Source organism: Brassica oleracea, chromosome C4, assembly GCF_000695525.1.
Source record: "Brassica oleracea var. oleracea cultivar TO1000 chromosome C4, BOL, whole genome shotgun sequence".
NCBI classification, from domain to species: Eukaryota; Viridiplantae; Streptophyta; class Magnoliopsida; order Brassicales; family Brassicaceae; genus Brassica; species Brassica oleracea.
The window spans coordinates 47,185,624-47,198,286 of NC_027751.1; the positions used below are offsets into that span (position 1 = coordinate 47,185,624).

The 12,663-nt window shown below is 29.6% G+C and overlaps 1 protein-coding gene across 1 annotated transcript; it reads right to left on the reverse strand.

The window, feature by feature from the left end:
• Nucleotides 1-5,519: 5,519 nt before the first annotated feature.
• LOC106339067 lies at nt 5,520-5,948 on the reverse strand. Its single transcript, XM_013777892.1, has one exon. It carries the CDS (start codon nt 5,946-5,948, stop codon nt 5,520-5,522), a length of 429 nt encoding a protein of 142 aa, XP_013633346.1.
• Nucleotides 5,949-12,663: the final 6,715 nt, after the last annotated feature.

The window sequence follows — 12,663 nt, forward strand, 5'->3', positions numbered from 1 at the left end:
TTTAATGTCCACTAGAGAACATTATATTAACCTAAAATATAAGAAGTGTATATTTTTTCCCTAAATAAAAGCTACAAAATTACCTAATATTATTTACATATATATGACAATTAATGATTATGATAAATAATAAATATTTGATAACAATTTTTGCATCCTTCTTCATTTTGTTTAATTTTATATTATTAAAAAAATAAACAATCTCATTAACCATATGATAAAAAAAATTAGGTTTTTTCTTATATGTTATATTTTGATTTTTTAAAAATGACTTTAAATTACAAAAATGAGAAAACCTTATATGTTATATATATTTTTTTTAAACGACTTTAAAATACGAAAATGAGGACACTTTATATGTTATATTTTTCTTATATGTTAGATTTTTTCTTATATGTTATATTTTGAATTTTTTAAAACGACTTTAAATTACAAAAATGTAAGTTTTTCTTAAGTATACGATTAAAAATATTAAAATGACATGTATCAATTCGATGGTTGATTTGAAAGCTTTCAAAACCATATGGAAGATAAAAGTCAAAATAATTCAATTGTGAAAACTGTTCACTTTTTTTCAAGAATGTGTTCGATGGAAAAAATAAGATTTTTATGGCCTAATTTGTTTAATGTCCAATTCGATCTACCCAGGATGTATTAATTATAGTTTTGTTTCATTATTTTTAATAAAAATTGATCCGATGCATCGGAAAAAAATTATATAATAACAACAAAAAATATTTTTTATATATAAATAAAATGATCAAATATATAAAAAAAACTATCGATAATATATACAAATAAACTCACCCTGCGCAAGGGGCATGTCTTATCCTAGTATCATATAAGCGCAAACATGATATATGTAAGGTAACTCATGATCTACATCCCTTGTTTTTTTGAAGGATTAATATCAATACGATTAAGTAAATAGACTTGTGTAGGAAAACTTAGGGTAATATATATGCTATTTAAAACCATATATTATATAACTCTTTAGAGTAATTAAATCGAATACAGATATGTTACAAACAGGTTAACATCGGCTAGATAACTACTCTCAAAACCCGGTCTATCCATTTTTAACATACTACGGTATATATGTTCAAGGGTTAGACCAACTCTACCAAGCTAATTTATATCGATATACTCTTCCAAAAATGTTGGTTAGATCATTTTTTATGCATAAAATCCACATTAAAATGATCATTACTTCTTGGAACAACTATTAAAAATCATTTTTGTATGAACAGTTGCACATGATATGGCTCAAGCTAAGTCCATTGGATAAGATATCAATATATCACGCATTCTTACACGCAAGGCCGGCCCAGCCCATGAAACAAGGGCTTTAGGCACCAAAAGATATATGTATTTTAGGAGCACCAAATAATAACTAAATCCAGTATAGTGGTTTGAAGACTTATTTTGTGGTCTTTAAAGTAGGTCTGAGACGGATCGGTTATCCGAGTAATTTTAAGGTATCTGGATCCGGATCCTTATCCGGCGGATCCATAATTTTACTATCTTTATCCGGATCCGGGGTTCTCGGATATCCGGATGTCGGATATCCTCCTAAAAATTGTAATATCCGGCGGATATCCGGATCCGGATTTGGATCTTTAAAATAAATAAAAAATAATATTAATATATATATATATATATATAAAATATTAACAATAATTTAAAAATAAAAAAATATATAATTTTTTTAATTTTTTATGCATAATGTTACAAAATTTACATAAAATTTATATATACTATTATAAAAATAAAAACATATTAAATAAATTTAATTTTTATATATAAATATTACTATAAATGAAAATATATTAAATAAAATTAATTTTTATATATAGATATTACTATTTTTGAAATATTTATTAATAAAACTTACGGATCCGGATATCCGGACTTAAAAATTAAGATATCCGGATCCGGATCCGGCTTTGACGGATCCAACATTTTACTATTCGGATCCGGATTCGACCCCTCCGGATATTTGGATTTTCGGATCGGATCCGGATCGAATCTCGGATCGAATCCAGATCTCGGATAAAAGTGTCAGGCCTACTTTAAAGTGGTAAGTTTGAACCTCCACTACATCACTTTTAAAACGAATTATTTTTCTTTTTTAACCATTTAAGTTTCTTCTATTATATCAAGTGATCTATAATATAGATATTAAATAGAAAACCTAATTGTTAGCAATGTATTATGCTTTAACAAAGATTTAGGTTTTAATTTTTCTCAACCTTTTTTTATTTTGAAGTAGCTATGTCCTCATTTATTGATTGATCGTTGCTGACATTGATGTGCTCCCCATTTTCTATGTAATCCTTCTTCTTCTCTATTTCTTCTTATTTATTTGCATAATTTTGTATTATCTATTGTTTTGAATACAAATATAAAACTATTAGAAGTTAGTTATGTTCTCTGGAATTCTGTAAAAAATTATAAAACTTTATAAATCAAAATTATTGTTCTTTATTATAACCCACATAGAGGTTTTATTTTATGGAATTTCATTAGCTAAAAAGAATTGACGACAAAAAAAAGCTAAAAAGAATGTTGGTAAGGAAACTACAAAAGAGGTTGAGATATTGGAATTTTTAAAAAATTATGGATAGCTTGTACTCAAATACAGTTTTTTAATCATGTACTACTAACAATTATGATTTCAATTGTAACTACAAAAATGGTTTTTGAGATAGTCAAACTCATAAAAATTATTAAATAGATTGTTGATAATATAATAATACAAATTGACCAAAATATTTTGTTATTACAAATTAATAAAAAAATTGACAAAAAGCAATAATATTTTTATAAATAATGTATTGATGTTTATAATTTTTTAAATAAGTTTTTGTAATATTTTTATTATTGTGATTACATTAAGGTAAAGGACAACCATTTCCGTGTGCGCTTTAGGCGCCACGTGAGTCCGGACCGGCACTGCTTACACGGATTTAAAACAGACTTATCTTTACTCTGTGATAGCTAAGCTCATATGGTTAATGAGACATTAACATGTCGTACAAACATGATATCAAATGTGTTCTTATCTTTAACTGCAGTAGCTCATATGGTTGAACAATTTATTCTTATAGTGTTGTTATAATGTAAATAAGTGCACAAATGATACGCAAACAGTTAATAATAATATTCGAGGAAGCAATAAGCTATGTTAGGTAATTAATAAGAAGGATCAAACCTGATCAAATTGCTAAATTACGTGAGGCAAACCGGTGTGATCGAATTGTATTACTTAATAACAATACATATACATATCGTTGTAGGCTGAGTTCGTAATAAATCGTGAATGGAAGATCATGTAATCGTTTTTGGTTAGGTGGTACTAAACATATTGTTAGTCGTTATTATATTATACTAGGATAAGAACTGCGTATTGCGGAGGATAAATTTATATAAAAATTATTTAAAGAATATTATATGGAAAAATAAATTTATATTCTTGATTGAATTAATATGTTGGTATTTAAACAATTTTTTTTAAAACTTTTGTTAATTACATAATTTGTTTACTGATGAGCTGATCCCATTTTTAATAAATTTTTTGGTCAAAAAATCACTTACCGCATAGGAACCTAACGTTTGGGTCGAAAAATCTCGGGTCTATTTGATTACAATAAAACTATGTCAGCTTGGTTTTATACCATGATTTAGTAATTTAAAAATTAATTATGGTTATTAGAAGTTTACGTTCACGTGCCAATCCTATCTATCTTCAATATTTTTCTCTTTTTCATTTTGATTATTTTTTGATATAAATATTGATTTTGAAGTTTATTCTCATTTCATTTGTTTGTTTTGATCTGAGATTTAGAAAATGCTTATGATTTAAAATAACTAAAGAGATACATATTTAGGTTAAAATCTGCACCTTTTGCAGAATAAATATTTTATATTTATTATTTATTTTACGTTTTTTTGCATATTATGAAATAATAAAATAATAAATATATATATATATATATATATATTAAATAACTAAGAAATCAGTTACTATTATGTAATAAATTGGCGTGTGCATATAAATCAAACTATCACTCTTGTTTATTCGCAATCATTTTAGGGTAAATAAATCAAAACAATCAATCTTATCTATCGTATATGATATATAATTAAATTTAAATGACATTAAAATATATATATATATAGTACACTTTTAATATGAATATTTATTAAATGAAGTTTCTACTCATATGATTTTATGATTATTTGCATATTTGTGTAACAAAAGTTTACACCAACGATTTTTTTTTAATGTGGGATAATTTTAATAATTTATAATCATTTTGAAAACAATAAAGATTTCGGAATTAAAATATTAACTTTTCAATATATGTTCAATGCAAATATCAAAATATAAGTACACATTTTCATACGATTTATAATTTAATTTAAACGATATGAAATATATATATATATGTATATATATATATATATTAACATAAAAACCTATTAAAATTAAATTATTTATTCATATCGTCTTATAATCATTGTATCTTAAATATAGAAAATAATTTAAACCTTGATCATAAAAGTTTATGTGATTTTAACAGTTTTAGTAACTTATACTCGTTTAAAAAAAATTCAAAATACAAAATATACAAAAAAAAAACTAGATTTTTATTATATGATTAATGTAATTATGTAATTTATTTTAATAATAAAAAAAAACAAAAATGATAAAAAGTATACAGATTGTTATCAAATCTTTATTGTTTAAAATCATTAATTGCTATATATATATTTTAATCACATTGGATAATTCCGTAGGTTTTATTTAAGGAAAGTCTGCGAAATAATAAAGATTTGATATATGCGACCAACTATAGCCTGCGAAATATTATTTTGGTAGAGAGTATAATTTTTAGACTATAGTTTATATAATGTACTCTAGAATTCTTTGAAATATGATTTAGAAAGCATACACAAGTGTCACATAGGATGCATTTTTTTTTAATTTTAACAAAATTCAGGTTATACTTTTTAAAAGATCCTCAATTAATATATAGGGGACGTGGAGATAAAAAAATTTCCTATAAAATAAAAGGTTGGTCCATGTCTCCTCAATTTCATTGTAGTGCTGCCATGTAGGCAATTTAGAGTTATAATTAGCTGGTATCTCATCAAGATTAAATTGTAAATAATACAAAATATAAGATTGTATATGATTCTCAAATAATATATACCGGATTAACCAAATAGAATTGAGAAGCCACCTCTCTTTCACAAAGAGGCTTTTGCTGATCTATATATTGGGAAGAAGAAGATTAAACAAAACAAACTAAACAAATCATTAAGCTGTTTACTTGTCAAACAAGAAACATTATGACAATATAATCACTAGAAAAAAAAAAAAAATTGGAATGGTTAAGGAAATAGAATCAAGAAACTGTATCCATTTCATTTTACCCTTCTTCACCCTCTCTTGCTTTCTCTTTTCCATCTTCATCATCATCCTTTGTTTCATCTACATTCGACTCTCTTTTTTATCTATCATCTACATTGACATTATATTCTTCACCATTCTTCATCGATGTATCTTCATCTTCACAGTCTGTTTCCGCCTCTGCCTCTTCATCTTCTTCTCCGTTTCTTCTTTTACTCTCTGCTGTCTCCTCCATAGAAGCATCATCTTTTTTTCCTTGAGAACTCTCTTCCTTGTAACCAAAGTCAGGATGCTTAAAGAACAAATACATATGAGAATCTTCTCTTACTCCTAAATCTATCAACATCGTTTCATCTTCATCCTCCATCACCATTCTCCTCTCCTCTTCATTTCCGACCACAAGTATCAAACGCCTCACCGATAATTGCACCTCCTTCGCAATCTTCTCCTTTAATTCCTTCACCGTCGCATTCTCACTCACCTCCGTATTTATAAATGTCCCCGTTATTATCTCCACACTTACCCTCATATTGTCTCAAGAATCAAGATCTTGTGTTGTATGAGAAAATATGAACTAACCAAACACAACGCATGCGATTCTTGTTTTCAATTCATATCTAATATCGAATATTTTGTTTGATTTTTTGGTAAATAGTATCTCGCTTCATGAAAGTAATTAGTTGCTTGCGGATATCTTGCAACGAGATTTTATATTTTTATTTTGCCTAAGCAGGGTTCTTCCACAAAAAAAACCCTCCCCACAAGTTTAGCGAAGTAATTAACAAAAACTAATCAGGTAACTGCATTATGGTTTATGACTTTCATAGATTCCGTTCTACTTCAGATTATGGGCCTAATTGATAACGGCCGTAGTGGGGCTTTTAGCTGCAGCTGCAAATTTTATTGACGTAGAATTATTTCAAAAACTTTCGAAAGAATAAATACTAGATTCTGATCCGCGCGCCAGCGCGGTTATGAATTTTCGGTTTTTGATTATTTAATTTATTAAATGATCTATTTGTAATATTTGATCATATTATGTTCACTAAATAAATATTTTTTTGCATTTTAAACTATCTATTTTTGACGAATGTGCGATATCATATAAACAATGACCCGCCCAGTTAACAGAAATCATGATTTCTTTCATGCGTGATTTTTTATTTGAATCATCTCGTAAAAAGTATATTAAAAAGTATATTAAATTGTACATATTTAAATTAGAATATTTTTAAATATCTTTACCTTTTTATTTGAAATGCAACTCAATATTTTTTAAAAACAATTATAACAAAACCTTTGAAAATATTTTTAAACGTTTTTTGAAAAATTTGAAAATTAACATTTTAAATTATAATTATCCTAAAATATGATTAGTTTTGATGTAAACGAAAACTAAAATTATGTCAAAAATAATTATATTCAATGATAATAACAATTTAAATTATTTTTTTTTAAAAATATATATATATATACAAAAAATATTGTTATAAAAAAATATTCATTCATCCTTCAAATATAAAATAAAAATATTATAATTAAATAATAAAAATTATAAATAAAAGCCATAAATTTAGCAAATGACAAATGAGTTATATTATGCTAATTTTTTTTTTAATTTATACTACCAATAGGAGCAAATACCATATAATTTTTAAAAAAACATATCTATTCTTAAATATTTTTTGAATAAATAATAATTTTTAAATTTAATCAATTGAAAAATAATACCCGTACGATTACGTGGGTTAAAATCTAGTTTTATTGATGCATGTTATATATTAGTGCTGCAAGTTTTAGATAACATTTTAATGATGCACGTTTTGAAAAATCTCTATTATTAAAATTATGCACGTAAAGATAACTTATGATTTTTTTTTGTTGATTAAATGACATTATGTCCAAATTCATTTAAAGATATTTCATTAATGTAACTGAAAAAGACAATCAATAAAATAGGTAGTTTAAATTTATTTAAGGATATTTCATTAATGTAACTAAAAAGACAAGAAATAAAATAGTTAATTTAAATTCATTTAAGGATATTTCATTAACGTAACTGAAAAAAGACAAACAAAAAAATATGAAGTTTAATTAATGAAGTAAGTGCATTTTCAAATGGATACATCTCTTTTAATAATATAGATTAGAAGGTTGAAAATTGATTTTCAAAACTAACATATCTTCTTTACTAAAGCATGATTGTACATTAATATGGCTTGTGGAAAGCATTTACCAGTCACCCCTTGTGTTTAAACATTTTACGGAAAGAAATTCAAGTGTAATAGCATTATTATCACATATTTATCTTATTAAATTAGAAATACTTTAAACTTTTGTTTGATAACATAGATAGCAGTTAAAAAAATAATGATGTTTGGAACCATGGATAGCAGTAAGTTAGAAAAAAAAGTAATGAGTTTATGCTATTAAAAAAAATTATAAGTTCATTACATTATATTAAAAAATAATGGGCTTATGTTACTTGATATACATATTCAAATCAAAATAATAATTTAAAATTGATTTATATCAAAAATTCATTCGAAAATATACATATGTTTATTTTTACTTACATATTTTTCAATAACCACTGTAAAAATGTTTTCAATATACATAAGAAAAATACAATACAAAGCTCAATTTCAAACACCAACTTAAATTATGATTTTTATATTTCACATTGAAATTTAAAAATATAATATATGTTATTATTTATATGATTGTACGTATAAAATATTATTATACGATTACTTATATGATAACACATATTTTTGTAACCTATGATGACACATATAGAATATATAACAGTGATTAGGGGTGGGCGTTCGGGTTCGTTTTCGGGTCTGTTTGGGATTTCGTGTTCGGTTCAGATCTTTGAGGATTCGGTTCGGATTTGGATAACCAATTTAAATTATTTTTAAAAAAATTAAATTTATTATATGCTCGTGTTCGGTTCAGATCTTTGAGGATTCGGTTCGGATTTGGATAACCAATTTAAATTATTTTTAAAAAAATTAAATTTATTATATGCTTTAATTTTTAAAAAATATATAAACAATAGAATATATTACATATAAATTTAAATAACATATGCCAAAGTACCTAACTTAACATATAAATTGGTTTGGTTTAAATATTTGATAGAGAATAAATAATTATTTAAGTATTTTTGGAGTTTTGGAGTTTTGAGTATATTTTAACCATTTTAGATATTTACGTTTGATTATTTGTATATATTTTCAAGTATTTAAACGAAATTAAAAGTATTATATATATTCTGCATGTTTTTATATATATTAAATCTAAAAATAATTAATATATAAAAGTATATAAATCTATTTTGGATACCCAAAATACTTCGGTTCAGATCGGATTAGGTTTCAGTTTTCAAAATACCAAAATTTTGAATAATTCAGATATTTAATCAATTTCGGTTCGAATTTGGTACTACTTATTTGGATTGAGATCGTTTCGGTTCTTCGAATTCGAGTTTTGTTTCCAACCCTAAATAGTGGCATAAAAAACAAATAGCGTCATATCATACAATAACTAAAAGTTGAATATTCTTAACGGAGAGGCCCTCCACGTCGACAGATAAATTTGACCAATGGGGTGTGTTCGTTTGTCCACGTCCAACAAACGTGGGCTGATCTTGGGCTTCTCTTTTTTTATTGATCCGTTCAAAAGAAAACAAAGCCCAGCTTCGTGTGTAGCCCTAACTCTTCCTCCTCTCATCACTTCGCTTACCAACCCTAAAACGGTCCGGCGATTAATCTCTTCAACAATTCCTCTCTTCGCCGTTTCCCCTTTTTCCACGGATCGATCAATCGACACCGTATTCATGAGTGTGCAATGAATCCTCTGGAGAACTCATTAATTTGTTCTTTCGGCTATCTCCCTTTCAATCTCTATATAACCTTCTTATTTTCTCCAGATTAGTTACACACACAAATATCTCAAACCATGAATTCCAACAGCCAAACACCTGTTTCCGGCCATATTACCGCGAAGAAACCAAACGGAAAATACGTGATCTCCTCCGCCGAGCCGGTCAAACGAGTCGGCCAAACCGGAGTCTCTCTCGCTACACCTGTCTCTGGCGATTCAAACTCCAAGAAACCAAACGGCAAAGCCGTTGTCTCCTCCGCTGAGCCGGTCAAACGAGCCGGCCAACCCAGAGACTCTCTCGCTACAGCTATCTCCGGCGATTCCAAGTCCAAGAAACCAAACGGCAAAGCCGATGCCTCCTCCGCCGGTCCGGTCAAACGCGCCGGTCAACACGGGGTCTCTCTCGCTATCGCTGTCTCCGGCGATCCAAAGTCCAAAAAACCAAACGGCAAAGCCGTTGTCTCCTCCTCTGACGAAGTACTGTTCTTCAAAGATGTCAAGTTCGAACCACAAGAAGGCGAGCTAAGGTTTCGTCTGATACATTTTTGGGAGGCTCGGAACGCACTCACGAAGGTTCTTTTTGGTCTTGAATTGCTTCTGATCGACGGACATGTTTATTCCGACATTTATGATTTTTTATTGGTTTTGCTTGTTCGATCAAATACTAACAATCGTTGCTTTTGTTTTTTTTGTTATCAACAGGGTACTGTGATCCAAGGGTTCATCCCACCAAACAGGATTGAGACCTATTTGCCACATATGGTCCCTGGTTCCATCAACAGGCTTAATAACTTTTATGGATCTAAGATCAAGACTGTGTACCGAGTTGCTGAACCAGACGTGACCATTGCTTTCTCATGGAATTTTGTGCTCTCCGTTCTCGAGAACAGTCCGGTTCCGTTTCCTGAAGATCGGTTCCGATTCTATGGTTATGAGGAGTTTGAAGCGGCCTGTGACCTCAGGGGAGATCTTTACGGTAAGCTTCTCTCGGAATTTATGGTTTATCACTTGATTGGTTTGGAATATGTTATGTCTCCTTTAGTTGTTTAGGTTTATGTTATGTTAGTAATAAGTACTGTTTTATCTTATTGCAGATTATGTCGGTCACATGAAACTGGTGAATGAGCAGGCCTTGAGTGACAGTCTTGTGCTTGATGAAGTCGAGATAGCTTCTTCAAGGAGAATTTTGGTCCATGTCCAGACACGTGAGTGAGTTCTCTATAGTGTTTATGATCTATGCGTATACGTGTTTTGCTTAACACATGTGTTCGGTTTGATGCATTGTTCCTGTCATGAAGCTCTACATATGGGACAAGGCCGCTGCAGACTTCTGTGAGAAGTTTAAAGCGCTTGGAAAACCTCCAACTGTTATTCTGGTGACAACTGTGAATCCAAAACGTTTTGGAGGTTAATATTACCTAGATTTGATTATGGTTTATAGATGTTAGTAGGCTGCGTGGGGAACATGTTTTAGTCACATTAGGTGTTACATAAGACAGTTTTTATATCTTGGTTATTTGTTTAATTTGTTTTTGTTTGGTATGGAACATTGGTTATATTGCAGGTGCCTTATCTTTGTCATCTCTATCATCCTCACGTGTGTTTTTTGATATGGATTTTCAAGCAACCAGGGAATATCTTGCTTGGTATGTGTTCATTTGTTGATTTGGAACGTCTATTCCAATCCACTGAACGTTTTACTTTTTTTTTTTAATTTTGTTTCCGAACATTTTCTCAGGTTTGAATTAAACACGGATGTTGCCAATAGGGTTAATGCTGAAATTGTCACCAAAGCTGAGACGGCTACTATAGGGGAACTGATCTCTTACATGAAGCAGGAAGGGGCAAAGGTACAATATTTCATTCTTTCATCCATACGTTGAGCTACCTTTAGTTATTTACGACCTTCCCTGATGTAATTCGCAGGTTGCTTGGTTCGAGTGTACAGCCACTATTGATGATGTTATGCATGGGTCGGCATGGTATTATATTTCTTGTGGTGGGTGCAAGACTAAAGAAACCAAAGGGCCTACCACGCTTATGTGTAAGAAGTGTGGAAAGACTGAGATTGTTAGCGCTGCAGAGTAAAATTTGTACTTATAGTTTTTTTTGTGTCAGATACACTTTCAGCATCCATTATTAATGTTCCTCTGTCACAGGTATCTCACGAAGCTCTGTCTATGACAACAATGATCACGCAAGCTTTGTGCTTCTCGGTGATGCTGGGCGTGAGTTGACTGGGAAGAAAACCTCGGAATTGGTTGAGAGCTACTTTGAGATAATTACATACCTATCCATCATTCAGGTTTAGAATGTGTTCTTACAAGTGTTTAAATTTGTATTAGGCCAATGAAAGCGTTGAAGATGATCATGTAGTCCCGGTGCCACGATCCCTGACTGATACCATTTGACAGACTCGCACGTTCGTTATCAAGGTATCAAAACACAACCTGGATGGTAAGACCCAAGCTTTGACTGTCACCAAAGTTCTCCCTCTTGAAGTTCCAGCACTTGAAGGCAACATAGAGGAAGACGTCGATGAGGAACCTGCTGTTGAAGGGGATGGAGCTGCAGATGGGACTGTGAAAAGGAGCTATGATGGGATTGAGTCGGGAGAGACCAAGCGTGCCAAATGTGGCTAATAAATTTTTAGTACTGTTTTTCTTTGTCTTAATAAAGACTATGCTTTGTTTTTTTTCGTCTTTGGACTTTGCTTTTGTGTCATTTGAACAACCTTGGTGTTTAGTAAAGACTATGCTTTGTTTTCTTCCTTTTACTTAATTAAGAAGGTGTTGACTGATATGAGTAAAGGATATAATTGGTTGATGAGAAGTAGTTGATTGATACCTTTGAAGGCTTGGATTATATATTTGCGTCTGCATGCACATATATAATTTCAAAAAAAAAATTGTCTTCTAAAATATTAACGTTTCTGTTTTACTCGAACATGTTACAGCTTTCAAATTATTAAAGTTCCTACAAAACTTATGTTATATTTTATTATAACATAAACATATATGAAAATAGACAACTAATTTCCGATCTCACACTTAATAAAGATATTCACGTCTTGCATTTTAGGAAATCTGCCACAATACGTTTACGATATAATCATTTGTTTAGAAAGAAACAATACTCACCCCATCTAATTTATTACCCAGACATCTCAAGCACCTCCTCTTTCAAATCAAAAGCTTCTCTCCCATTCTCCCCTGTTCATCAAATAGGTAATCTGCTATTCTTCTTCCTCAGCTAATATAATATTTGTATTCTTTAAGTATACCTCATTCTTCGTAGTACATATGAATCATGTGTTTTCTGTTATGTAGAAGTCCATTCCCAAATTGTACTAT